The following is a 26,398-nucleotide window of genomic DNA, read 5'->3' as shown; positions in this document are numbered from 1 at the left end:
TTATTTGTATGAATGAACTTTGATAGCGTGGCATCACTTCCAGTGTTATTTTCTAACTGCATTTTAAATTTATATTCAAAACTGCTTTTTTTTTTTTATATCTTGCAATTGTGGGACCAAAGAGATGAACTCCCAGCTGGTGGTGAGGTCAGTGCGCGTGCCCGAATTTAGGAAGGCGTGAGCGCGCGCGTTCATGCGTCCAAGGAGGAGAGCGCCTCTGGGTTGGTGGTGGGTAGGGCAGGAGGGAGGAAAGCGCACAAGGTGAAGAGTTTGTTTTCTCGGGTGGGTAGGAGGAAGAAGAAGAAGAAGGAAGAGGGGGCAAAACCGTGTGGAGATCCATAGGAGGACATTCGAGACTCGCCGGCTCCTTCGACGCTCCTCCCGGACACCGTTGCAACGTCTTCCCGACGCTTTTTCCTCAACCGTAAGAACTTAGCAACTTTAGCTTTGAACTCTTTTAAGGTGCATTTTAAAAGTAAGCAGGGGGTGAAATGTTGCACGTTAGCAAGCGAGACGTTAGCTGCGTGTGACACGAATGACGTGCTTGTGTTTAAAGTGACATCGAGAATTGCATAATGGGGAGAAACGTGTTGTTTACATTCGTGTTTAGCTGCAAGGAGATGTGCACAAGCTAGCGCGCTTGAAAAGGGAATGCGTTGGAAGATTGAAAAAGTTGGCAAAGACTAGAAATGAAGTTCTTAACGTCACGTATTTTTGCGTTTTTTTGTGTGATTGATGGATTTACGGCACGTTAAAAGCATGCAGTGCACAATAATTGTCTGTCATTAAGCTGCTGTCAAAAATAGCTGCACAGCCAAAGTAAATGTATGTACTCAGTCATTCTGTATCAAATCTGCCCTTTTTTTTTTTTTTTTTAGTTGAACACAGCTAATTTTCTTTTGCATGAAAGACAACAGGTTATTTTGAACATTTGCATCATATTTATAAATAGTATCTTTGGGTGCACCAATTAAGGTTGTTTTGAAATTCTGGATACATAGGTTATGGCAGAATGCATTTTATTTCAGGAAATGACATTCTAATAATTTTATTCAATTTGAGTATTCGCACATCTTTAATTATTACATTATTTGTGTCATTTGCTTTGCGACCTCACTTGAACTCGATTCAGTAAGTCAGGTCAGAATGAAGGGATGCCCCGTTCAGAAGCTCAAAACACACAATAACGTCTTGTTGTGAGAATACAAAGTCTAATCTCAGCACAAAAGTCACATAACCAAGTTCCCCTCCCCTTGCATTACGGTATGTCGAAGATCAGGTGACATTAAGGCTTAAGACTAGGCTTGTCCACTTTTAACTCGTGAGCTGTGCAGGTGCAGGCGGATGTCACAACTTGTGCAGTTGTAACTAAGAGACCAAGACCAAACATTATAATCGTTCATAATTTACAAGAATTGTTCAGCTCAGCTCGGGAGCTGATAATGCAATGAGTTTACACGTGAATCAACTTGTCAGTACTGTAAATATCTCGAAATGGAACGATTCCGTTGATGATACACTCGCACCCTTTTAAATCAAATGTTTTGATTCGAATCATTTTGACTCGACATACTTGATCCGGGAGCCACACGTGTGGCATTATTAAGTGCCCTCACGACCCAGTTAATTCACAGGCTCTCCCCCGTTCGGCCCAGTAAAGCTGAATTAGTCCCATTCTCTGCACAAGGAACCACAAATGTCAGCAAATGTCAAGCACTCTGAGCTTTGGCTTCACTTTCAAAGCCTATTAGCAGTGCGGCTTGCCCTTTTGGCCAGCCGCTTGATTGGTGTCAACAGACTCATAAGCCTTTGCTGCAACATGTGAGATATACAGTGGCGCCTTAAAGGTTGAATACAATCCCTCTAGAGATGCTTGGTCAGTCCAGGTTTGCTCAATTTTCAATTTCCAATACCAGAAATAAAAAGAACAATTAAGTGGTGCCAAGCAAGTGAGAGGAGCTAGCGAGAGTCGAGTGTGGAGCAATCTGGATGTTTGCTCGCAAAGATTTGTTGTGTTTGCTGGAGAAGTATCCCTTCCACAACTTGGGCTTTCTTGAATTTATAGAAAATCTTGTTCATGAGGTGCTTTGCCTTTCAAATGTGCCAGTTTTCCATTCAAGTTGGACGCCAGATCGGACGTGTGGGAGTGAACCACAACGGCCTTTATCGAGACATCAACATGAACGAATTAGGACAACGCTGAAAAGAAAAAAACAATTCTCCAGCATGCAGATGTCATTTTAATAAGTGATAAATTCACTCGTCTGAGGACACTAAGTGCGTGCGTGTATCAGCTTTCCAAACACAACCTCTCACATACTCGCAACTTGCCCCCTGCTTACTCACAACAGATAGTGCTACGTGGTGCAGTTAAAATAGCCCACTCCCATTTCAAGTTCCCTTTGACCCCTCCCCTCTTTCTACAGACCCCTCCCTTCCCCCTTTGCCTTGCCATGCAGTCTGCAGGTGGTGAGTGGTCATGTGTTGCTATGGAAGAGGGTGGGTCGAGAGGTGATGGAGAGTTTTGGGGGGGGGGGGGGGGGTTCTTATTTAGTCTTAAGCCCCCAGGCATTGTTTAGGAACTGACTTGTGTGTGCGTCGCGCACAATGGCCGTGTTTACTTTGGATTTGGCGTGCACATGTTCATCCATGCATGCGCCTTTACTCGCACATGCCGACTTTTGTTTTCTCTTTGGGAACGAGCGGGGTGTTGGGTTCGGTTCCCGTCGTCTTTCTTCAAGCATATGCCAAAACACACACAGAATTCGGCTCAGTGTTAAGCGCAAATCCCTCACCTGGAGTTTTTTTTTTTTTTTTTTTTTTCTTTACAATATTGGATCACTTTCTTTTTTTTTTTTTAATCTGCTTTTTTTTTGCTTTCAATTGAATGTTCTGCTTTCTGTGCAGGGTGCCGTCGAGACCAGTTGGTGCCATTCCCGTGTGAGGGGCCGCTGAACCAACACAATGGCCTTAGCGGGAAGCCCTGACTACTTCCTGTGTCACTCAAACTATCAGGTGAGTGCATCAAGAGTTCAATGTCGAATTTCCGGGTCCGTCGATTCATCCGTGCCCGCAATAGTTGGGAGAGTCTTCTTACTTAGCAATCAGTTGGCAACGTCCAATTCCTGCAGAATGAGTCTTTTGTTTCTAGACTGCAGGATTTTCTCCACTTCAACCACCAGTAATGCAAAGAATTTCTCTAAGGAGCACGGCGAGAATCTATAAATAGAGGGCACAACAACAATAACAAGCTTGCAGCTTTGCTACGCCACGGGCCCGAAAGCTGGCGATTGTTTTGTAAGAGGTGGCTGAGCCTCTCACTATTTTTTTTTTTTTTTTTTTTCCTCCTTTGGTAAATGGAAGGTCACTACTAACAGCTGAGCCTATTTGAGGGGTCATTAAATGACATTGGTTGGTGTTAGCTTCCAGGAAAGTTCCAGTTCTGCACCAGTAAGACTGCAGTGAATAGTCAATTGACTCCCCGTCGAGAGCAACATTCCTCTCGCCTGCATCTAGTGGAGGAAAAAAAAAAAAAACACTTTGGTAGTCTGAAGGAGAGAGAGGTCGTAGCATTGCTATGTGTGCGTTTTATGTCGAGGCTGACATGACACAGCATGGCACACATTCATTCCACCCCACCGAGTCTCTGTGTAGGCTGCAGTGTGTATTGATAAGCCTCCATTTTTTTTTTATTTATTTTTTTTTTATTACTTGCATAACACGAAAAAAAATGACTGCAGGCATGTTTTGGTAGTCTGGGCCATATTCCAGGTGTGTCTTCTTCAAGTCATAACAGTGAGAAGTTTGGATGGAGGCAGTAGAAGCGTCAATCAACTGCCGTCTTCGCGTGCAAACGCGCTCGTAAACGTGCGCGTAAAAACCGCAGCCCGAGTTATATGCCCCCGAACAGGGTCCGGAGAAACAAAGAAGGAACCAACGTCGCCTCGCTCCAAAAAAGTCTCCCCCGAGCGCCGACAACGTCCGACATATGTGATCTGTCTCAGAGCTCGGACTACAATTCCTTCTTTCTTCCCCTACTCTGAGGTCAGAGGTTAGCGGCTGTGTGCGTTGGTCGCCCGGGCAACACTTTGCGCTCAGCCTTGTGGTTATGCTCTCAAGTAAGTACAGCAGTTGGTTTGCTGAGAGGAAGTAGAACAAGTTTCATTTGTTATGTGACCGAGCTCGGTTCAAATAAAAACTTAGAGCAAATCATTCCTCCCCATTGAAATGTATTGAAAGCCCATTAATTTGTTCCAGCCCCCCCCCCCTTAAAACTGTTGCTTTTGAATGTAAAAAATTGGATAATTGCAGAGTTTGCATATAAATAAAGCAGTTTTACGACATGTAATTAAGTTAGACAAGCTCTGTTGACGTGTAACTTTAAAATGCGTGTCATGCATCCCTATCCTAGATTTGATGCTCCGCCTCGACAAAATGGCTTCCGCGTCGTACGTGCACACTCGCACGATTATACATTGGATGCATTTCAAGTTCGGAGGTCCTGATCTGGCTCTGAAAGAGTTTGCTGAAGCCTGCCGACATGCCGCATCCAACAGGCAGCCTAGTCAAGTTGCCTTCCTTGGAAAGCTTTTGGCTGCTACTTCTCGGAGCTATAAATCGTACTTTGGGCTTTTATAGATGTTTTCGAAGCATCCCGCATGCATGCTCGCGCGCGCGCGCTCTCGCGGCGGGACATCTGGCCACGAGCAATTCCAGGGAAGAATTTTTTATTTTCCACGAAAAGTGGAGATGTGTTTTCTTTTGTTGTTGTTTTGGCTTTCTTGTCTCGCGTTACTCGGCAGCTTTCGCGGCCTGGACGGAGGCTGCGTTGAATTACCCAACGCGAGAGGAACTTGACTCGGAGTGATGCTTAAAGTGCGCTCGGAGAGTGATTGATCTCCCCGGAGTAAGCGTCATATGTGTCGGGGTGTGTGACAGGCAGACGGAGAGAAAAAAGGTCAAAGGGGTCGCAAAGTCACAGCGCTACAGGGGTCAAAGTATCGCCCTTGTGTCACTCGGTGTTCCTCGAGAGCAGAGCAGAGGCGTGAACCCGTCCATTGTCTGGGCGCTGTGAAAATAACCCGCCGCCTTTTCGCTTCACTTAAATATCTGACATCCGACACCACCGCGTGGCCTTTTGTGACACGCTCGCTTCAAACAACATTTTTTTTTTTTTTTTTTTTTTCTTCTGCCTGTTTTGTTTATTTGGCAGGAGGGCATGGACCGCGGTTCCTCTCGCAGGCCCGAGGAGCTGATTGTTCCAGGCTTTCAGCGCTCGGCCCATCCAAACTTGCCACATCACCATGGTAACTCTCCTGTCCTGTCTCTGGCCCAAATTTTAAGTACATGATGATGGATGACACATTCCTCTTTCCTTCTTCCATTTCCTGCATGTTAAATATTTTGCCAAACCTCCTTCGTTTCCAACTTGGACATTGTCATCCTTCTTCATTGCAAGCTCTGCTGTCCAGATGTAGAGCTTTTCGACAAATATTAAATTTATATCTCTCTTGCTCTCCCCCCCCCCCTTACTGATAAGCTCTTGAACACATTACACGCATGGTAAAACCTGCTTTCCCGCGCCGTTCTCAGAAATCCAGTCAGTCATCGTGGAAATGCCTGGAAGCCGAGGAGACGTTGTAAATCGTACACCCCGCGACCTCTTCTTCTTCCCTCGAGTTCGCCGGTGTGTGCTCGTCATGCTTGTGCGAGTGCGTTGTAAACATAGCCCACAGACACAGCGCCGTGACTCGGCGAGAGTGTTTATTTAGGCCTGTAGGTCAAATCAGGGGACATAGTGGAGAAAGTAGGCAAGAGGTCAGGGCGCTCGTAATCAAATATTTTCCCATATTTAAAACAAAAAGGAATGAAAAGTTTTTGTTTAATGAAGGTAGCTGAGGTCAAAGTTCATACCGGTGCTTTTTTTTTTTTAACCTCGGCGTTGCCCATCAATGATTGCAGGTTGGCTCTGCCAAGGACAGAGAGCACTCATTCACTGTATCCTGGGATCTGACTGGAATGTCCTGGCTGCTCTTGCACAGGAGCTTTTGTAGCCAGATGCCAGACAGACTGTCGTTCCTAAACATCCAAGGGAAAAAAGGAGAGAGAAAAAAATTGTATGTTCCCTGGCCCGAGCCAAAAAGTGTCATATGGGTCAAATCAGAAAGTGATGTTACAACTGTCATCCATCTTTTTAAGAAACAGTTTTGATGTTTCACAGCTCGCTTCCATCTTCAAACAGTTCAGGTATATGTAAAAAAATGGCTTCCGTCGACATTGTGAGCGAACTCGTCTTGCATATAAAGTTGTCAGCAGGGCGATGATAACATCCATCCCCGAGCGTTACATAAGAGCCATCGCTTGCTATCCTCATCAGCCCTTCACCTCCTAACCCATGTCCCACTCTTGAACATCACATGACCTTGTGTCCTCTACTTACCCTCCCGTGTTCGTCATGCATACCTCTTTGTGATCCGCGCTGAGCTGACGCCCCGCTGTTCTAAGTACAGAGCAGCTTTTTTTGCCCCTCACCCCCTCCCCTCACGTTTCAGGCTGCAGATGTTGTACGTTTTTGGACACGGTGTCCTCAGCTGCCCCTGCGAGCAAGTGTGTTGCTGTTCTACTTTGTTGTTACGCTCGGGCTGCTGAGCGTTGCTGTACTTTTTTTTTTTTCCCCCCCCCACCAGTAGGCATGCCAGGAATTCTGTGCGGTGTTGGTTTGGGACACCCATCGGTCAAAAGGACCTCGGACATTGAATTTTTGATTTTTTTTTGGGTCCTGCTGAAATGACCTCTCAGGTTTTGCGGTTCTGGTTTTTAAAATTCAGCTCCCACTGTCATTCACACTTGCTATTTTTCTCACAGATGACGACGTGGATCTGGAGAAGCTTGTCAACGAGATGAACATGGAGAGCGTTTACTCGACGACGGCCGACACGGCCCTCATTCTCAACAACGGTCACCTGCCCCACCACATTATGCACGTTCCGTTCGTCAGGCACGGCCCCGCCGTCCGTCGCCACACGCCCCCCTCCGTACCCGCCAGGGAGAGGCTGCGGTACTCCCAGCCGATGCACATCCAGGCCGTCAGGTAGAGTCGACAAAACGTATGGCTTCCACAATTGCGTTACAATTTGTTGGAGTTTCAGGATTGTTGAAGGCCACGCGAGCGGTCCGTGACCTTGCGTTTTCTCGCCCAGCCGTTTCACAAGTCAGCGAAGACGGCGACCCAAGCGTAAACGTGCGTGTGTCTCCCCCTGCAGGTGCCTGCGCGAGGAGCAGAATCTGCGCCCAGCTTCACTCCCTGCAATTCCCAATCCTTTCCCCGAGCTCTGCAGTCCGACCGGCTCGCCAATTCTCAGCCCCGTCGAGGCCTCTGACCAACACGTAGGTGCTCACAAGCCACTTCAAAATGTTCCCCCCCCCCCTAACCCTAACCCTAACCCCCCCCCCCCCACTTGTTATTATTTTAACTGTATGGCAGTCATGAGAGTGGATGTGTCTTGGAGATCAGCTGACTGGCCTGTTTTGTTCGGGTCGGAGCAGCTCGTGTTGACTTTGCATGCTCCCAGCCTTCCCTCCAATCATAGGTTGCCCCAGGTTATCTTACACAATGTGTCTTTTTGCAAGTACAGTGGAAGTAGTATATTATCACGCACACACACACACGACAGGCATGTTTTGCTGTGGAAGGAGGTGAGCAATGTCTCCAGGATGCAGACTTCCGTAGCAAAGGCTGGGAATGTCTGCAGGTTGCCTCTCTCTGAACTTTGCGAATCCTTCTGCCCGCTCCGGCAAGACAGGCGTCCATTTCCGGTTCACACGCTTTCAAGATGGCTCTTGGCGTCATTGTGTGAGTGTGTGAAAGCATGCCTGTGTGTCATAGCCTTGCCCTTCCTTCCCCCGACAGAGCCTCCTGTCCTTGGAATTTTCCATCCTTTTCAGGATGGCCCTCTCTGAATAATGAAAATTATTCAGAATGCTCTCTCTTGCTCCACACACTCCTGTACTGAGAGGTTTCGTCTTGTTCCCAGGTTGCATTATACGCGCGTTCATTCGATTTCCTTGACATCATCTCACAAGATGTGCAGTCAGCGAGCAAGCTTGCACTTTGCACAAAGGGCCTGTTGTGTCTTCATTTTGTTCAGCTCAGCTCATTCTGTCTTGTGCGCCCAAATGTTCGAAAACGCCTTCAAACTCATATTACTTTGATTATCTTTTATTTCGATGATGATTGATTTGTATTGTTATTTATTTTATATTATTATTTATTTGTTTTCTGTCACCATCATGTGCTCCGATCATAGTCAATACACACCCACTGGCGCCCCTGCTGGCAGGCCGAGGCGGGTTCCGATCGTCGAGTCCATCTTACGCAACGGCGCAGATGTATTTTGTATTTGCATTGGGATGTTTTTTTTATCACAGGATCTCTCTCACGGTTGCCCCCTCCAGCTGTTCTGCTGGAATCTTCAGTCTTTCTCACTGGAATAGGCAGCTCATATTATCAGCTTAAGTTATTACACTATAAGTATAGCCCAGTATATGCGTGACATGACCGCTTTATGGTCGACATCATTGCTAATAATATAAATGGATTTGTCCTCGGGGTATTAGGAGCGGCCCACCACGAACGACATAACGTGACAACTTCTGCGGCTTTTGCAGATACGCTCCAGGGAAAGGTCTGATGTTATTTAACCGTACAAGTCCTCCTCAACCTGAACCATGTTTGAGCGTTAACACTGTAAATATCACTTTTTTTTTTTTCTGTAGCGACCGCTGCCGCACGGTAATCCGATCAGTCACCGTCGGGAAGAATTGGTCAACTTGAGCGTCAGGTTGCGTGCAGGCTGTGACTAATTCCTGATTTTTATTCGGGAGCACGGACATTGCATTACGAGCGGAGAAAAGCCTCGCCATTGGGAAAACTATTTGGGAACACAAGAGTTGCACCAATAGAATCAGATTGGCTTCAAATATTTTTTTGTAGCATCACTGTCCCCCCCCCCCCCCGCATTGCCTGCTGACACCACATCGGAGTTGAAGATCTTTTGTCCGGCAGGAAATTAGATCTTCCTTAGCGCTATTGTTGCACGAGTGAATAGGAGGATTTATTTGTGTAGCAAACTCAAAAGCCAAATTGTGTAAAAAAAATAATTAGAACAAGTCCAATCTTCTGATTTCTCACCCCGTCACGATGTCAGAATTGATTGCGACAATGTCGTGGCATCTTAGCGCTGAGTCATTGCGGTGAGGACTTCTTCTTCTTCCCTTTGCTTTTGTCTGCGGTCAGCTGATGTTTCCCCCCCCCCCCCCCCCCCCCTGCACGCAAAGGTCTGCTGACCCGTTGCAATCAGATCAGGTGCACGAGTGTGCGTGCTTGCCCTGCGTGGTGTGCGTGCAATGATTGCAGAGAGAGCCTGTTCTACCGCATAAGCTCATAATGACATAGATGTGCAAGCCCAGCTCTATTGTTAGGGAGATAGAACGTCACGGTCGGTTCGAAGGCGGATAAAATTGGATTGTCGGTCGAACCGCGTGAATCGGTAGAAGTGACGCCGGTTACATAGCCGTCTATCGCTATGTTGGACTTTTTTTCTTTTTTTTTAATTGAGTGGCAGGTCGCTGTGAGGTGAGACACTCGGGCTTTGTGTCGGCCCTCTGGCGAGATGAAATTGAGTTTGGCCCTGTCTGCAGAGCTAATCAACTCAGTCTGCCTTGACATGAAAGATGCCGGGCGGCGGCGGACACTTCTCGTGTCTCCGACGACGACCGTTTTCAAACCAATTCAAGCCGTCCTGCTCCAAAATCCTCCACATTTTTTAGCTATAACAATCGTCTTTTTCCTCCGTGCGCTGTAATTGAATATCTCCAAAGAATTTGCCCCGCTGATTCTTTTCGAGCCCACGATTGTCTGCGTTAGAATTCAAGAAATAAACCTCGGGGCAGCGACTAATGGTCAGTCAGCTGACTATCTTGCTCTAATACCATCATAGATGCGCTTTTGTCGATTTTTTTTATTGCCATGCAGAGGAGAGAATCCATCATTGTGCTCTTATGTTACATAAAAAGATTGCATCTGCAGATAAAGGCCCTCGCCCCCTCCTCCTCCTCCTCCTCCTCCCTCGGCTGCAACTGAATTGAGATTTCTTTTACAAGCTGTACTTTTTATTGTCACCATGGAATGATTATATATGTGTGTGTGTTGTGTGTGTGTGTGTATTGTGTGTTTGCAAATAGCCTGATAGGTTTAGGGGCCCATAAACCTTTTTGGTCAAGCAGTCCTGACCAGAGTACAGATTATTCAGTTTGACCCCTGACCCCTGTACATACTGTTATGTGTGCTCTTTTGTTTCCATGCATGCAGGTGTCTGTCCGTGACCCTCCAATATGCTCCGAGCACACTTTGTGTGCGTGTGTGTGTGTGCGCATGTGTGTGTTTGTTGACAAGGAGGTCAATAACATTGCTCACCCTCCTCTGTTCGAGCGGTGCAGGGTAGAGGGGGGTCGAGGAGAGAGCCTTTATTCCGTCTTGTAAAGTTTTTACCTAAGTATTTCAAGTTTCGTAAAGGTCAAGGCTGTTTGTGTTCGCTCCATATTCATCCTCTCATGATCCTCCCACACATGCATACATAAACGCAGCTCAGATGGGTGCAAACCTGATGCTGTAGTAAGACCCCCCCCACCCCACCCCAAAAAAAAAAAAAAAAGTCATCTTGGTTTACATTTGCTCTTCCTGGTTTGGCTCTCACTTCTCATGCACACCGTATTAGGGGCCAGCTGTGTTGGCCCGCACGCTACACATGAGCCTGATTATGACTCAGTATTGCATTACTGACATTCCACCATTGCTCTCTGTTCTGTACTCGCGCTCAGCCCACCACCCCCAACCCCCAACTCGAGTCGAGCTGGGCAGATTTGCTGAGCAACCGCCTCCCCTCCTCCCGCTCCCTTGACCCCCCCCCTCGGCCAGCGCTTGATCCATATTGCCCCGAAATCCACCGCCTCGACGCTCCAGCGCACATTACACATGTTTCTCCACCGCTAACCTCCACAGCGTAATATTTCACACACAGCTGTTGAGAGGAAAGAGGATATGAGGCAGGGGAGGGGATGGAAATTAAAACCTGGCAGCCAGAGTGTGAGGGATGCGTGTGTACAGTGATTGGCTTTGTACTTGAGTCCATTAAGCCTTATGTGTGTGTTTGGGAATGAGGTCATCGTTGAAAGGAGCTGACAGTGTAGAAAGGGCACGGAGAAAGAATATCGGGGTGCACGACAGGTAGCGGCTGACCGTTTTGGGAAAAAAATGCCACACTGGGTTAATCCAGCGCGAGGAGGAGGAAGGGGGAGAGAAGTGGGCGGGGGGAGAGGTGTACCGGCGGATGTAGCGGGTTGGCGGTAGCGCTTCGGATCACTCGGCGTCACTATCCAAGCCTCGGTGCTCAGTTAGCCGGGCCGAGTCGCTCTCTCCTCTGTGGCGTCCTCCCTCCTCTTCCTCCCCGCTTGCCTCCTTCGCTCTTACCTCGCTTGTGTTCTCCTTGCCAGTCAGCCCCTCCCTCCCTCTTCCTGACTCCCCCCCCCCCCCCACCTCCTCCCTCGCTCTCTCTCCCTCTCTCTCTCTGTGTCACTGGAGAGCGTCTCAGTGTGAAAATGCCATCCTGCTCTCCAGACTGTTGCCTCTTTCAGGCTGTGGAGGTAAGAGACTTGCATTTATTGTGTTTTATTCTTTTTTCGGGACGTGTGCGAGTGCATCTTTAATTCTGTGTGTGTGTGTGCGCGGTTGGCAAAGTGCAGCCATGGAGACTGCTTTTTGTTTGCCCCTCCTGTGTCGAAAACTTTTCTCAAACAAATGTCACACGTCATGAAATCACTTTTTTATTGGGGGGGTGGGAGGAGAAGAGGGAGGGAGTCTTAGGGCTTCAGAAGGGGCAGGGAGCACTGTGATGTTTTTTTTTTTTTTCTTCTCCTCCCTCGCTCGTGTTAGGAGGCTCTCTTAGCGTCGCCGTGATGGTGCTTCTGGTGTTTTGTGCCGTTTTGGGCGCCCGAACGGCGGTGCCATTGTTCGCCGTGATCTCGCCAGTGGTCCGTTAGCGCTTTTTTCTTTTTTTTCTTTCCGCCGCTCGTCTCATGTCATTTTCAACAGTTGCTCCCGCTTGCTTTGTGTGCAGTGCAGGGCAGCAGAGTTTGCGAGCACAACGCCTGCTCTAGGCGCAGGATGTGAACTACGTAGGTGTGCGAGCATGCACGCACGCACACACACACACACAACCACGCAAACATGTAACGCCTTCTCTTTGACCTAATGTGCGTCGCCGCTGTGGTTTTTCAAGCACTTTCACGCGCTCATATTTATTGCATGCGTTCGTGTCGGGCGCTGCATGCGAGAGCGAGGTTTTTTTTTTTTTTTGTGCGAACGTGCAGATGGAGCGGTGTGAAGCAGCTGCTCTGTGGTTATCTGTGGAGCAAAGGTGCTCTCCGGCAAAAATGACAGCCAGTTTAAATGTCGCTTTGGGCGCTTGGTTGATATGGTTCAAAATGGCGCAACAATGGGCGGCGCTTTGGCTTTGAACTGTGCCCGCTCGCTGCTCCCGGTGGTGGCATTTTTTAAGGGCATAATCAAAATGTCCTCCAACTGTGAATATTTTCTACTTTTTCCCTCTCGGTGTCGGCGCGGCAGAAAAGACGTCACTGCGCGATGTGCGCAAGCAAGTTTACATGCTTATCCGGGGATGTGCGTGTGAGAGAGTTTGGTTGAGCCGTGGACAAAAGGGCTGAACCCAGCGTGCAGGCGTCAGTTTCCGGGACTTTGCTGCGTTTTTTTTTTGTTTTGTTTTTTATAAGAAACTCTCCTGTTAGAAAGGAAACTGGACTTTAAGAGTGGACTTGCCAAACACATGGCGATGGAGGTAAATGGATGTTCCGAATCCGATCCGTTTTTTTTTTTTTTTTATAGTCGAATTTTTCTGAAATGCGGCTTAGGCCGTGTCGCGCCGTCCCACTGTCGCGAGACGTCTTCCAGCCTGTGACAAACATAACCCTCGGCCCATGTGTGGTTTTTCCAGATCGTGAAGGTGTGGAGCGAGGATGGGGCTGGCAAAGTGGTGGAGATCCCGGCGGACATGACGGCCAGAGACGTGTGCCAGCTCCTGGTCTACAAGAGCCACTGTGTGGACGACAACGCCTGGACGCTGGTGGAGCACCACCCCATCCTTGGCCTTGGTAAGTGCTATTACGCCATTTTTTTTCAATAGAATTCTACTTTACAGGTCTTTGTGGATTAAACATTGGATTTATTAGTATCATTTAAAACAATTGACTAGTCGGATAATGGGCCCGGATGAAATGGGTAGCTTGCAGCATTTTATTTCCCAACCCAAGGAAAGACTCATTATGCGTCGCGGCCCTAATTTTATGTTATTACAATGTTCATCATAGATCTACAATTTTCATCAGTACTGTATGCATACATAAAACTCCCATAATGAAATCAGAAGGCCTTCATGTTACGATGGCCGGTGTGTGTCTGCGTGGGTGGGGATGTTCTCGTTTGTGCTCTCGGTGTGTGTGTTCACTTGAGCATGGCACAAGTGTTTGTATGCGCTCTATACGTGGTGGCACTAGCAGGATGAAGCATTTTGCTGCTCCCCAAAACACATGCCGCTTCCTTCCCCCGATAATAACACAAAAAAAAGGAGATAACAAAAAGAACATTGACTTGCACAGCGTATTCTTTCGGAGCATTACTTCGACCCCCCCCCTCCCGGATCCGTCTTTGTCTACCATGAGGCTTTCCCACTACCCCAGACTTGTATTTTTAGAGTCAAAGGATGGCTTTGTGCATTGCTGCTTCATCTGCGTTGCTGGAAAAAAAAAGTGCACTGGAGAGATGGAATGTGAGGTGAGCCGACGAAGGGAGGGAAGGAAAAAAGGGAGCAACGGAGAGAAAAAAAGAAGGAACGGGGTGAGGGGGGGGGGTGCATGCAGAGAGGCCTGGACTAAAGCGTCATACCAGAGTCGCGGAGAACCAATCGTGGATCTCTGTCGGACGAGCCCCTAGCACGGCTGGCCAATCGCTTTGCACTTAACCCTCCATAGGAAATTCCCCCGCTTGCTCACACACCCGCACAACGGAGGTCAAACATTTCCACCCGTGCGTCGCTGCCACATTCATTTTTAGCACGCAGTCGTTTGTCTTTGTGTGTGTGTGATAATGAGACATACTGTGCGGGGGGGGGGGACGAATTATGACTCAAGCCTGCGTGTGTCCATAGAACATCCTGTCACTATCCATTTCTTCGATCATGTACTTTTCCTCATTAACACACACACACACATATATGCACGACTGATCACGTTAGGCCCGCGTGAGCTCTTAAATGCGCGTTCGCTCGTCTGCGGGCTTGGTGCACTTTGCTTATGGCTCCTCTGCTCTCGGCAATCAGCCTAAATAGATGACATCATCTTCCTGCAATGCCCACACTGCCAAAGCCTCCCCCCTTCCCCCGCTCGCCATCGCTTGCCACTTCTTTCCCTCCCCTCCACCTTCGCTTTCCTCCCTCGCCGCCTCACAGTGCCTCTTTTCTTCTTGCTGCTGTTACTCGCTTGGTTAAACTCTTCCGATCGTATTTGGTCATTGTGGGAAGCGAAGATTTTATTCGCATTGCTTGTAAGCATGTTTTAATGTTAGGGGGGGATGAAAAAAAAAAGAAAAAGTTTGAATGAGCCAGAGCTGATCCAGCTCTCAGTCATAAATGATACAAGACTATGAATGCATTGAATGCAGAATGCAAAGATAACACTGTGACTCACACTGTCTGTCCGTCCGTCTGTCAGAGAGATGCCTGGAGGACCACGAACTGGTGGTTCAGGTTCAAGCTTCCATGAGCAGCGACAGCAAATTCCTCTTCAGGAAGAACTATGCCAAATATGAATTCTTCAGGAACCCCCTGGTGAGTCTCTCGCATCCCCATGTTGACCTTTCGGTGACTGCCTCGCTTCAGCACGCAGCTCTGCACGCACCACGCACACACTTCACCATGCTGATTCCGGTTGGAGCTTTTGATCATTGCCGTTCTTTGTGGCAAATTAAAATGATGAAACTTTGGATGTCCAAGTAGCTCACCAAAGTCACTTCCTGTATCATAATAAGGTGATTTTTTTATTTTTGCAAGTGTCGAGTCATTTAGAACATTGGTGTCAAATTCATGACGCGGGGGCCAGATCCGGCCTGCCACATCAATTTGCTTGGCCCAGTCTTGCTAAATGAAATCTTTTTTTCAGCCAAATTGGACGGTATGCTTATTTTGCATCATTTCTTTTGCCGTATATTTTTAAGCTTTAATTTTGTGGCACTTTGCAATTTGGTCCATCCTGGTACGTCATCTCTGTGCTGATGTGGACTCAGCATGGGGCCCCGGCGCTTGGTGACGCGCCAGCTTTTTCGGTGACATTATTGCCGTGGTGATTTAGGTGACCTCAGCTCTGTGGTAATGAGCGCACTAAAACACCCGAGTGCTGGCCGCAGCCTGTCAATCACACTAAGAGTGGCGCTGCTGGCTAAAGGGGATTACATCAGCGGGTGAGATCATACTGCATCTACTCTCAGGCTCAAGTGCCTCCCCCCCTTCTCCGTCTCAATTTCTTTATCTGCCTCTCTCACCCTGACCACTCGTCTCTGAGACCTTGTGCTCGTCACACACACAACAATAGAGAGACATGGGGAAGTGTGACCCCCTTATAGCTTGTGCATACTCAAAGTGGTTTTCAATGCAACTCTCTCTCTTTCTTTCCATGCAGAACTTTTTTCCAGAGCAGATGGTGGCTTGGTGTCAGGATTCTGATGGCACAATCCCTCAATCACAGCTCTTACAGGTAAGGAGGGATGACTCAGTGCACACACACAGAGTGCTGCACGCACGTGCAAGTGAATCATTATCTCACCCCCCCCCCCCCTGCTTTAATCAGAGAGCCCCAAATCCTGTCCTTGAAACCAGAAAGGAAAAAAAAAAAATGTCTCCTCTCCTCCTGAAGGATGGGACAAGGACATCTGTTGTCTAAAAATATGCATGAACATTCACGCAGAGTCATTGCAATCTGCTAATTACATTTGCCTGCTGGTGCTACAGCAACGCATTGAGGAATATTGAAAATGTCATCTTTGTGATGATTGTTATGATTCCGCGGTTTGCTCACAGAACTTCCTGAATCCAAGCAGCTGTCCGGAGATTCAGGGCTATCTGTACGTGAAGGAACCCGGACGCAAGTCCTGGAAGAAGCTCTACATGTTCATGCGACGCTCAGGCCTCTACTTCTCCACTAAAGGATCATCCAAGGTCATTTATATTCAAATCGTGAATAATGTCATAAAACCTCACGCGGAGGAGATCTGTCTGCCAGTGCTCCGTTTTGATTGACACGATAATCGTGGATAATTGTATCCCATCGGAATGCATCGTCTTCCACCACTCCCAGGTTTAATTTGAAGCATGATTCACATTTACTGGCATGGTCAAAGAGTGGTTAGCGCGGCTGGCTCACAGCAGGAAGATCCCTGGTTAGAAAGGTCAGTTTCCAGTAAGTTCCCTTGACCAAGGTGCTGACACAGGACCGGGATTCCGTCCCTAGGCGTGACACGTTTGCTGTCCCGTAGATCCTCAGATTTTGAGATTTCTCGCTTTCATTACGCATTCCAGGGATAGGAATAATAATAATATTGGATATTGTAACATTTGGTCTAAACAGGAGCCCCGACACCTGCAGATGTTGTCCGATTTGGACGACAGCAACATCTTCACCATTTTTACCGGCAGAAAACTACACAATGCCCCTACAGACTACCAGTTCTCCATCAAGGTAACACAACAACACACACAAATGAAACTTGGGATTGTCACTCCCTTTGTAACAGATGTACCTGTGTCACCTTTGGAAGTATTATGTGTGTGGGGTCAAAGGACAGAAGGGTTAAACCCACCCAGCAGGGGTTCAAACACACACTCAGCGCTGTGTCCCCCCCCTCAATCCAAGAGTTATCTGCGGTGGGTCACCTGCTGATCTGGGATAAGCCCAATGGGATAAGCCAGGATGGTACAGAGACTCTCCACCCCGAGCTCACTTACACACACGCGCACACGCACGCGAGCCGACCGTCGTGTCAGATGCTGTCAGCGGGGGTGACAGTGCAGAATTGGGTTAGGGATTTGACTTGACGGGTGGTGGCTGTATTATTGCTATGGTAACGTGAATTAATTCATCGCGAGGGGCTGGCAGGATCCTCATCGCTTCTGGGGGGGAGAAAAAAAAAACGGGCTTGTCTGCTATAAGAGTGTAACGCCGCATTGTGCGCGTACAATAAACGCTCAAGGGTGTAACCGAATCTCTTTCACTCCCCCTGTGAACTCTCGAGTCGACCACCGCCCCCTGAAAAGAGTGCTCATTATTTGCAAAAAAAAAAAAAAAACCCTCTCAAAATTGCACCTTTTTTTTCTTTTTTGCATTTTTCTGAATAATGCATGAATGAATGACTGAAATTTAATTTTTTTCTTTTCCAGCCCAGTAAAACGAGGGGGGACTGTAAGGAGCTGAAAATGTTGTGCGCTGAAGATGAGCAGAGCAGGACCTGCTGGATGACCGCCTTCAGACTTCTAAAGGTAACCCAATGGACTTTTGGAAGGCTTCACTAAGCCCGATATATTTTTTAAAAATAATATTTATTCCCCTTCTCTTGTCTTTATAGTATGGCCTTGTCCTGTATAAGAGCTACAGCGTCCCACAACAGAGGAAGACAAACCTCTCGCATTTCTCCACGCCTGTGGTGAGGATCTGCTGTGTGACATCATCGCCTTTACTGGCATGCTAATGCTAATGCTAATTCTCCACTCAGCCAGTCCATACTGAGCCATTAATTGGCTGATGAATTGCAGAGCTGTTCACTTCACTTCACATGCCTCGCTCTAACTGGACTGTGACTGTGTTAGTCTTGGTTAGGCTAATTGCGCCTTAGCACGGTGAGAACCCGACTAACTCAACAGTGCGGCAGTAATAAGTTGCCAAATCAAAAGCCGATTTGCTATAAAGAGTCTCTAATTTAATTATGGAGCCTTTCTGCAAAATAGCACCAGATTGAAAATCTGCATTAGATTAGACAGATATTGATTTGACTTGCACACAGACGACTCGTTGTTCCCCAAAGTTGTGTGCGTGACAGGAAGTTTGCGTCTTTTCAAATTGGAAGTTGTTGCCCTTGATTAAAATGATTCCCGCAGCAAAGCCAGTAAGCCAAGGGGGCCGTTTGTGATTTGGGAGTGGACTGAAGTGGGTCTCTGTGCAGACAGGATTTGTCATGCCCCAGTGAGTGTGTCTGGCTTGTTAGACCTCTGACCTTTGTCCCGCCCCTCCCCCCTCTGGCTTCACTCCCCCACCACCTTCCGTCACCCTCCGCCGACCCTTACCACCACTCCCACCCTACCCTTTTCCTCAACCCGTCCCCTCACAGCGAAGCGTGTCAGAGAACTCCCTGGTGGCGATGGACTTTTCGGGACGAACCGGCCGCGTCATCGACAACCCCGTGGAGGCCCAGAGCGCCGCCCTAGAGGAGGGGCAGACATGGAGGGTACGGCAAAGGAAAAGGAATGAAATAATCCGGGTTCAGCCCAGTTATTTTTCCACTCTGCTCATTCTATGTAGAAACGGAGTCAGCGTATGAATGTCCTGGGCAGCCCGTCGCCCCTGCACCCGTCCTCCCTGAGCACAGGTGCACGCCGACGTCAAGCGTGTCGTCACGCGTTATTACGGCGGGCTAATGTGCGTGTCTGTTTTCCAGTCATCCACAGGACGCAGGTTTGGTTTCACGGTCGCATCATGAGAGAAGAAGCCCACAAAATGATCATACAACAAGGCCAAGTGGACGGGTATGCTTGCGGCGTTTACAGTTCACACAGTCAACACAAGCATGTCATTTATTCTCCAAAACGTTTCTAATTCTCTCTTGTCCTTTAGGTTATTCCTCTTGCGGGATAGTCAAAGTAACCCCAAGGCCTTTGTGCTCACCATGTGCCACCACCAGAAGATCAAGCACTTCCAAATATTGCCGGTCAGTGAAATACCATTTGCTTTAAGAAGAAAGTTGGACATTTGCATATTTACTATAAAGGTGGCTTCAAAAGTAAACCAAGTTGCTATCGTCAGTTTGAAAAAAAAAAAAGTGTTTTAACTGGCAAGCGCGTTTCATTTTTTGGTAAATGCTCCTAAATGGACATAGTCGTGTTGCGTAATGTGGAAAAAGCGCGAGCCAGCCAAAAAGCCAGCCAATGGAGCGCCGTTAGCTTTGATTAGAGCAAGCATTTCCTTTTGGCTTGGTCTCGCTAATCTTATGCAATCGCACAACATTCATTTCCATCCAGGGCTTGCGTTCATTTTTCTATGAAAGATAAGAGTGTTGGACCACTGTGTACAAATCTTCTCTGACATATCCCAAAGATTCTTATGGGATTAAGCTCTGGACTGGACTCTTCTTATACTCTGCCCATTACTTTGGAACATGGTCCATCTGGCCTCATTAGATCACGGGATCTCTTTTTTTTTTTTTTCCATTGCTCCAGAGCACAATGTTATGCTCCCTAGCAAATTGAAGCCTTATTTTTGCACCAATCGAAGAACAAAAACAGCCATTTCGAACATGATCGTTTTCCCAAAATGTTAACATCTAACTCCCCCCCTCTGCCATTTTGTGGCGTGAAGTGTGAAGAAGACAGTCAGGTGTTCTTCAGCCTGGACGACGGCGCCACCAAGTTCACCGACCTGATCCACCTGGTGGAGTTCTATCAGCTCAACAGAGGAGTGCTGCCCTGCAAGCTCAAACACCCGTGCACCGCCGTGGCCTTGTGACACTCCTCCACACCCCTTTCAATTTTTTTGTTTGCACACCTCCTTAACCCCCCCACCCTCACCCCACCTCCTCCTCCAATCACCCCCACCGAATCCCACCTATCCACTCTGGTGAGTCGAGTCTGGGTGAAGAAGTGAGCCGAGCTTTTTCTCCGCCTTATTGCTTTTTGGAGGCTTGAAAGGGGCGCAGAATGTTGCGAATTGTGGACTCCTGCATTGTTGCCACGGAGACCAGAACATTTGTGACGATGCACGGAAGCTCGTGAACTATGGCTCTCCTTCCTTCCCCTTAAACCCAACCCCACCCTATTTCCCCCAGGCCTGATAAGCTGTGGCGCAGGAAGCGCCACCCTACTTCTTCTTCATTGATCATCAGGGATGGAGGGGAATCCCTCCGGGTCTCCAGCAAATTTTGGATCCAGGAGGTTTTCTCAACCTGTGCAGTCCAGTCTGGATAAGCTGACACCATGACACCGCCCACTCCACCAAAAGACACCCCTCCTTCACCCCCCACTCCCACCTTAACCCACCCCATGTGTGTGGCTCTACTGCTGTGTCCAGGATCAAGTCAAGCGTGAGGAGAAGGATCTAAACCAAGCAGAGGCTTATCAGAAAGGACAAAGGAATGTTTATCAGGAAGGCCGTGACGAGCCTCTCTTTTAGACTTGATTACTTGATGTCATTTTAATGCTGTTTTATTACTGTTGATTCAATGCAGAACTAGTTTGCACTCGCGAGCGAGGGGAGGGGGGGGGGGGCTACCGGTCAATCATCATCATCCTCTTTCAATTGGGAGAAACATGCATGTCGATCTCCATCGAAGTTGATGGGATTTAAAAAAAAATAATAATAAATGGGGGGAGGCGAAGAGAGTCACGGCGGATGATGTAGTGCCGTTCCGAAAGGTTTGGGAAGATCTCGTAGCATCGCGGCCACACTACTGTTGTATTGTTAAGAATGTGAAAGAAAGTGCGACTAGGAAGAGGAGGAGGAATGTCCGAATTCCGCCGAGATCATTTGAAATGAAAAGGGTTATTAGTTGGCTTTGTGAATGTCATTTTGCTTTTATTTCCCCCCCCCCCACCCCCACCCCCTCGAGTCTGTTCTCAGCTCGCTCGCTTGCACATTAACAATGATCCTGAGGTGAGAGTAAATGGTCGGAGACATCTACTAACGCCTCCCGCCCTGCTCAGAAGAGACAAATCAAAGAAAAGCACTCCCACAATTTTTTTTTTTTTTTTTAAAATGCGTGGAAATGAACAAAAGAGACTTGAAGTGTGAAACTCAGCTGACTGCGCATCAAACACACAATCAAATGAGCTTCACCTGCCTTAAGTGAAAACAATGAGCCTTGTACATACACAATTGAAACGTGCACACACACAGCGATGATTAACAAACATTTTGGGGGAAAATAGATGCCACTTATATGCTAACTTATGGAGACCAGCTACAAGCCTGGCATACAAAGTCCACCTAAAATGCTCATATTTTTTATTTAATCTATACACAAATCATTAGGGTTTTTTTTTTCTTGAGCTTGCTGCTGCGTACATTTCACTATGCTAAGCTTGCTGTCGGATAACTTGTGGCTAAAACATGCTCATTCACAAATTTCTCAAAAGACCCCCCCCCTTAATAAAAGATAATTAAAATATGAATAGGAAAAACTACACTTAGTTGACTTCTCGTGTCTCTCATAGAAAGATATTCCAAAAATCATTTCCCCAGCGCTTTACTAACTACCACCTCCCCCCTCTAAAATCCATCTTGTACCAGAGTAGGGTTAGCACAAGGCGCGGCGCCGTGTCACTTTGCCCCCACGTGACCAGCCGGGGTGGACTCTCTCCAGGGATTGGATAATGCTTGAACCCCCCTCCCCCTTCAGACCCTTGCCCTTTGCCCTCTCGCTCCCACCTGTGTCCAGCCTGTAAGCTATGAGCCTGTGGCGAATGAGTGCGTGTGTGTGAGTGTGTGAGTATGGCTCGACTGTTATTGTTAACTGCTGGTCATCCAACTTGCCTTGTAGACACAGTACAGAAGGTCAGGAAAGTGAAGTGATGCCTTAGATTCACATATTATTAGAAGAGGTGGGAGTTGAACCACATCACTAGACACCAGTAGGCACTTTTTTTTTTCCCCCAACCCTCCCCGCCCACCACCTTTTTTTGTTTTCATATGAAATCACTGTGTCCAACATGAACCAGCCGTCTAGTGCATCCTTGATTTCCGAATGAATGAGTATGTGAAGACGATGGTGGGGATCGAACACTGTACCTTAGGTCACAGATCACTATGTATGGCCGTTATGCTTTGCCCATAACGCCGTGTAAAATGAAGAATGCTATTTTGTCCTTAATTCATTTGTTGATGATGTGTACGTTGTGTATTTTGCTTATCAGTTTTATCTTATCACAAAATACTACACTATATACAGTATTAAATTAAACATGCTCAAAATTTTATTTTAAGACATCAAACTGGATTTTTTTTTTTTTCCCCCCATGTGTACAACTCTACTAGTATTTGGGTCACACTGAGAAAGGAAATAAATAGTAAAAAGGCCTATGATGAAAACAATTAGAAACTTTAAAGGAAAAAAGACTTTAGAGGACTTTAGAGTTGTCAAGGTTTTCAAGTCATGCAAAACACAAGATAGGAAAAGCCCGACATTCATTTTAATTTTTAAAGAAATAAAAAGTCAGAAGATTTTCAAGTAAAAAGCCGCAAATTTTCAAGAAATAATATAATGAGAAGAAGAAGACTAGGACAAGGACCAACGTATTTTCTACAAAAAATATTACAAATAGTGGGCGCTAAACAGTCACAAATTTCCATTGAAAAAAAATACTGAGAATAGAATTGCAACCAAAAAAATCAGAAATCGTTTCAGTGAGTGAAGGATATTTTGGGTAGCGATGTGACCGTAATATAACAAATTTCAACATTTTTCTTTTATTAGGTTGACTTGTAATTCAAATTTTGTTCTATTTTGAGTGGCCCTGATACTCGTACTTGATGCTTTTTGTTTAATGTCATGTTCAGTGAACACTTCTCTGAAAATGTTACATTGGATGTCACCGATTCATTATTTTTTTTTTCCAGCAAATGTTTGTTAAATCACCTTTTCATGGATGTGTATTCTTTGGGGTTTTTGACATTTTGGCAGTCGGTGCAATGTTTCAGAGTAGCTCAAAGCAGTCGGCGTTGTGGTGCCTCCATTTTCTCATACAATCCATCCACTTGTTCTTGATTTTCTACCTAGTTGTCATCAAGCCAAACAAGTCCAATTGTCAACAATGATTTCATAAGCTCAGTCATCATAAGCTCAAATCAACATGTCAGGGAAAGGAAAATGGGGAAGAAGACAAAAAGTACACACCTGAATTGTGTTTCATGTTCTTTTTTGTTTTTGTCATGCTTTTGCTTCATATTCTGTAAGTGTCTACACAGCTCCTGGATCTACATTGTATCCTGTTCAGGTATTTTTTTGTACAAATAAGGGACTGATATATTCTCTGTTTATTGGAAATTAGAATAAAATATGACGTTGCTATAAACCAAATGGGGTGTCTACTGAGCAATCATTTATCATCTGACTGTTTACTCTCATTCTCCTTTTACTAATGGATTTGCCATTTTCACATTTACTGTAAAATTCAAATCTGTACTGTCAAATTTGAATAGGTTCCCCCTTCCCCAAGCAAATTTGCAAGGGGGTTATTAATTCTAACAGCAACCCGAAATAACATGTTAAATGGCTACAAGAATTAAATAAATAAATAAAACAAATTCATGAGCTGCACCGCCGCACTGTGGCAGTTCTAGGTACTACATAATCACTCAACCCGCACACAAGTAAATTTTCCGCGTCTCTTTTGGTCATTGGATATTAGGTTTGGAAGCAGATGTTAAAATTAGAAAAACAAGTGGAGGACACACTAAAAATAATGAATAGTGTCAACGTTGGTGGGGGGGGGTTGAGGGATTAAAATCCCCCTGGGTGGGCCACTTATAATAAATACAAGTATGTCTCAGCCATGTTGCCTTCCAGGGGCGAGGAACTGAGAGCACTCTGATTCTAGAGTACATATCACTTTATAACTTTTTATATGAAAAAAAAAAAAGATGTAGTTGTTGCTGTTTGACGAACCAGGTTTAAACTTCACACACTGCGCATGCGTATAACCTAAGCGGAAGTGTCGTCACTTCCTGCCGCAACCCGTGTCGTTCTTTCTGCTCACGGGCTGCCATCATGGTAGGTTCGCTGAAACACACTTAGCATTTTCTCTACGACGTTTTTTCTTAAATATACTAACCAGTTGCTATAACATTGGCCATATGTAAACTCAAAAGCACCCGTACACGCTTCCTTGAGCTTCCTAATGCTGCTGTGGTGCTTTATTCGGCGGTAATATTTGTCCGTAAAACGGCGTCGGCTATCAAGCGCTATACAACGTGGTCCGAATTGTAGACGAGGCCGATAGCAGCCCTGAAGCTAACGGGTTTCAACTCAAAAGTAATAATTGAAATTCTGATAATCGTCATATGACATTTGACCATAACATGCGTGTGATTAACTGCACTTCAAATTTGTTATGACGTGTTGTTGAAATAATGGACAATCAAATGGAACCTTTGCGCATATTTCGAGTTGAGTTTAAACTGTCCAATAATGATCACACTTGCTGTTTTATTTGTTTACATTTTTGTCCTTTAAAGTTTTGCATATAATACTACAATTTTCACATTGGCCATTTGAATTATTTTGTAAACAATGTTGACTTGTATTACGTGGCTTCAGAATCAAAATACAGTATTACTGGCTCCTCTTAAAGCAGTAAGCTAACTGAAAGTCAAAGATATTTCCAAAGTATTCAGTAGTTATGCCCATCACACCATTTTGTGCATTAATAATCTGATTTGTCCTTCCTCAGGTGTTCAAACGCTTCGTCGAGATAGGACGCGTCGCCTACATCGCTTTCGGGCCTTACGCCGGCAAGCTGGTGGCCATTGTCGATGTCATCGACCAAAATAGGGTATGTGCTATTCAAACAATGTGATTTTTAACTGAACAACGCTTAACTGATTGGTTTGTGATATTTGCAGGCACTTATCGATGGTCCATGCACAGGCGTGAAGAGGCAGGCCTTGCCCTTCAAATGCATGCAGCTCACGGACTACGTCATCAAAGTACCTCACAGGTGAGTTTACTGTTTGTCTGGTGAATGAACGGCCGGTAGTCCATCGATGACTTCACGTTGGCGTATTTGTGTGCTGGATCTCAGTGCGCGTCAAAAGTTTGTGCGGAGAGCTTGGGAGAAGGCCCAAGTCAACGAGAAGTGGGCGAACAGCAGCTGGGCCAAGAAGATCGAGGCAAGGGAGAAGGTATAAAATTGTTTGTTAAAACTGTTCATTCTTTTAAACACCCAGCTCCTGGGTTGAAGGCTTGCGCTGCATAAACTTGACTTCTTTTTTGCAGCGTGGCAAAATGTCCGACTTTGACCGCTACAAGGTGATGAAAGCCAAGAGGATGGTAAGTGTTCCTGAAAGAACTTCCACTTTTTGTTCAACTTTGTTCTCAAATATTGCAAACTTACACTTGAAACATCCCGAATGAACGTGGGAAAATGGTGGGTGTGTTTTGTATGTATTTCTAATTCCTGACCTTTTTGGTGCAGAGGAACAAGATCATCAAGCACGAGGTGAAGAAGCTCCAAAAAGCAAAGGCGCTGGCGGCAAAGAAGAAGTAATTTTTTTTCACAATAAACATTCTGGTTTGTTCCACACCTTTATCTGGTCCTTTGGATGTTATGGTTTCACTGGAACTGTTTTGATGGGGATGGGGAGTAAGCATATAGAATGAGAGTACTCAGTAGGCTTTATAATACAAACAGTTACCCCCGGCATATTTGAAGGTATGTATTTTCAAATTCGCCTATTTGCATACTCACTTGACGGCGTCTTTTGTTATTTGCAGCATAGCGTGTTCATGACGAGGGAACACTGTCCCCTATATAGATTGTGCTAATCCCAATGATTTGACTGTCTAAATATAGTGTACGCTATAACGATCGGCTGTCACAGAGTGGCAAATTAAAACCGATTTGAACATATGCAAATGTGACAAATGTCTTGGAGCGTTAGCAACAGACCTTTTTCTATCGTTAGTACTCTGCATGTAAATGGTTCAGGAAATGATCAACACTGAGTTAATTACCGATGGATTTGGCAGGAATGGGAGGGGGGCGATGTTACACAACAAAGTAGCAAGTACTTCTTTGTGCCACTGGAGGGCAGTATGTACATTGAAACTGTTGCTTTGTGTTCGTGTACCCTTTGCAAAAGCCAAGAACCTAAAGCTATAACAAAATAATTGGAAAGCAACCATAACTTACCTAGTTTAAGTAGGGTCTTCACATTCGGCCTGTATTGTAAATCTTTTTTAAATTAAATGTCGCGCTTCCCGCAGTCCAAACTAGTGACTGGCCGTAATCCAACTGTGTGA

The 26,398-nt window shown here is 46.2% G+C and overlaps 2 protein-coding genes and 1 long non-coding RNA gene across 8 annotated transcripts; 2 read left to right on the top strand and 1 right to left on the bottom strand.

Moving 5' to 3' along the window:
- The first annotated feature begins 198 nt into the window (after positions 1–198).
- On the top strand, positions 199–23,455 carry LOC119130785 (growth factor receptor-bound protein 10-like). 5 transcript variants are annotated; one of them, XR_005099522.1, is made up of 18 exons: positions 199–424; positions 2,908–3,015; positions 5,213–5,306; positions 6,865–7,090; positions 7,263–7,386; positions 13,068–13,224; positions 14,839–14,954; positions 15,802–15,876; positions 16,200–16,337; positions 16,747–16,857; positions 17,556–17,654; positions 17,741–17,818; positions 18,500–18,616; positions 18,691–18,757; positions 18,827–18,914; positions 19,003–19,096; positions 19,744–22,520; positions 22,599–23,455. XR_005099522.1 is itself a non-coding variant. In XM_037264708.1 (17 exons), the coding sequence occupies exons 2-17, from the start codon at positions 2,965–2,967 to the stop codon at positions 19,888–19,890; spliced, it is 1,782 nt and encodes a 593-aa protein (XP_037120603.1). In that variant the 5' UTR covers positions 199–424; positions 2,908–2,964; the 3' UTR covers positions 19,891–23,455. The 5 variants fall into 5 exon arrangements, 4 of the variants coding, with proteins under 4 accessions (XP_037120603.1, XP_037120604.1, XP_037120605.1 ...); XM_037264708.1 differs by having other exon boundaries at positions 19,744–23,455; XM_037264709.1 differs by lacking the exons at positions 199–424; positions 5,213–5,306 and having other exon boundaries at positions 19,744–23,455.
- Positions 5,926–6,568, bottom strand: LOC119130787. Its single transcript, XR_005099523.1, has 2 exons — positions 6,440–6,568; positions 5,926–6,078 (listed from the first exon to the last, which is right to left on the bottom strand). It is a non-coding gene; the product is annotated as an uncharacterized LOC119130787 (long non-coding RNA).
- Positions 14,623–25,685, top strand: rpl14 (ribosomal protein L14). 2 transcript variants are annotated; one of them, XM_037264714.1, is made up of 7 exons: positions 14,623–14,627; positions 17,741–17,744; positions 24,828–24,929; positions 25,000–25,094; positions 25,179–25,278; positions 25,373–25,426; positions 25,572–25,685. In XM_037264714.1, exons 2-7 carry the CDS (start codon positions 17,742–17,744, stop codon positions 25,641–25,643), a joined length of 426 nt encoding a protein of 141 aa, XP_037120609.1. In that variant the 5' UTR covers positions 14,623–14,627; position 17,741; the 3' UTR covers positions 25,644–25,685. The 2 variants fall into 2 exon arrangements, with proteins under 2 accessions (XP_037120609.1, XP_037120608.1); XM_037264713.1 differs by lacking the exons at positions 14,623–14,627; positions 17,741–17,744 and adding an exon at positions 24,040–24,148.
- The last annotated feature ends 713 nt before the right edge of the window (positions 25,686–26,398 follow it).

Source organism: Syngnathus acus, chromosome 11, assembly GCF_901709675.1.
Source record: "Syngnathus acus chromosome 11, fSynAcu1.2, whole genome shotgun sequence".
Lineage (NCBI taxonomy): Eukaryota > Metazoa > Chordata > Actinopteri > Syngnathiformes > Syngnathidae > Syngnathus > Syngnathus acus.
Note: the sequence above shows the minus strand (reverse complement) of the source record. Positions and strands in the feature narration are given on the sequence as shown.